General features: G+C 65.7%; 1 protein-coding gene across 1 annotated transcript in view; it reads right to left on the bottom strand.

Annotated features, from left to right (window-relative positions):
- Positions 1 to 1612, bottom strand: part of POU3F1 (POU class 3 homeobox 1) — a 2420-nt gene extending 808 nt beyond the window's left edge. The window contains exon 1 of the mRNA XM_006924214.1: positions 1 to 1612. This exon is cut by the window's left edge and continues 808 nt beyond it. Coding sequence (XP_006924276.1) covers positions 707 to 1534 — 828 coding nt within the window. The 5' untranslated portion in view covers positions 1535 to 1612 and the 3' untranslated portion in view covers positions 1 to 706.
- Between the last annotated feature and the right edge of the window lie 7 nt (positions 1613 to 1619).

Below are 1619 nucleotides of genomic sequence, written 5' to 3'. Positions count from 1 at the left end.
GAAAAAATAAATTAGGCTAGATTAAAGCTTTGGCTATTTCCTGCTTTTATACACAGACGCGGCTCTCGCGGCCTCCCCTCCGGGGCCCCGATAAATACAGTATACAGCGATTTAAATTAAGGGCGCGGGCGGAATTAGAAGGACCTCAGGAGCCGAGAGGCTCCATGAATAAATAAAAACCGTAAAAAAACAAAGCCCGGAGGAAGAGTAAGGGGGTTATGGCCCATCCTTAGGGGAGAGAAGAGGCGTGGAGCAAATAAAGTGACAGTCCCCCACCCTCGATTCGCAGGCTCGGGCGTCCGCTCCGGGGAGAGCGACGGGGAACCCTCCTCTCTTCGTCCTCTTTCCCGGGGAATCCCTAACCCGTACCGCGTTACCTGTCGCTGTGGGGAGGCCGCTGCCGGGATCCGGCCCCGAACAGCCCGGGGGGCAGGGGCGGGGGTCATCGAGGGAATGGGGGCAGGGAGCAGGCGGTGGGCCGGATGCCCGGGGTGAGTCAACGCGGTCCCGATCTTCCCTTCTCTCCTCCGGGGCTCGGGCCACGCAGCCTATCCGTCGTCTTCGCCGCTCGCCGGAGAGGTTTGTCCGGGTGTTTGGTTTTGTTCGAAAGTTTCTGGGCTTTTTGTAAAATCCAAAGCAACCGAACAAAAAGAGTACAGGCCGCGCGGCGCCACGCCGCGCGCTGGCAGGGGACCGGCCCGCGGGGTCACTGCACGGAGCCGGGCAGTGTGTGATGGTGGTGGTGGTGCAGCGCAGCCGGCGGGGGTGGCGGGGGCGCCGAGGGCGGCGATGCACCGCCTCCGCCCGGCCCCAGCTCGCCTGGTGCGTAAACGTCGTCCATGGGCGGGTGGCCTGCGCCGGCCGCGGGGGTCATGCGCTTCTCCTTTTGCCGCCGGTTGCAGAACCAGACGCGCACCACCTCCTTCTCCAGCTGCAAGCTGTCGGCCAGACCCGTGATCTCATGCGCCGAGGGCTTGGGACACTTGAGAAAGTGGCTCTCGAGCGCACCTTTGACCCCCACCTCAATGGACGTGCGCTTCTTGCGCTTGCGGCCCTGCGCCGCGATCTTGTCCAGGTTGGTGGGGCTGCCGCTGGACGAGTCGGTCTCCTCCAGCCACTTGTTGAGCAGCGGCTTGAGCTTGCACATGTTCTTGAAGCTCAGCTGCAGGGCCTCGAAGCGGCAGATGGTGGTCTGAGAGAACACGTTACCGTACAGCGTGCCCAGCGCCAGCCCCACATCTGCCTGCGTGAAGCCCAGCTTGATGCGCCGCTGCTTGAACTGCTTGGCAAACTGCTCCAGGTCGTCAGAGCTGGGCGCGTCCTCGTCCGAGTGCTCGCCCACCGACGAGCCACCACCGCCCGGATGCAGGTGCGCCGCCGCCGCGTGCAGGCCGCCGGCGTGTGCATGTCCGTGTGCGTGTCCATGGGCGCCCAGGTGAGGTGGAGGCGACGGCTCCAGCTGCGCCTCGTGGCCATCCTCATGCAGCGCGTGGTGGAGGCCGGGCCCCGCGCCACCGCCGCCTGCCGCCAGCATCCCAGCCAGGCCGCTGCCGCCGCCCCCCGGGTAGGCCGCCTGCGCGTACAGCCCGAGTGGCTGGGGCTGGTGACCCCCTCCGGCG

The sequence above is a fragment of the Pteropus alecto genome, unplaced genomic scaffold (genome assembly GCF_000325575.1).
Source record: "Pteropus alecto unplaced genomic scaffold, ASM32557v1 scaffold39, whole genome shotgun sequence".
Classification (NCBI taxonomy): Eukaryota; Metazoa; Chordata; class Mammalia; order Chiroptera; family Pteropodidae; genus Pteropus; species Pteropus alecto.
The sequence above is the reverse complement of the archived record's forward strand: the minus strand, read 5'-3'. Positions and strand labels throughout refer to the sequence as shown.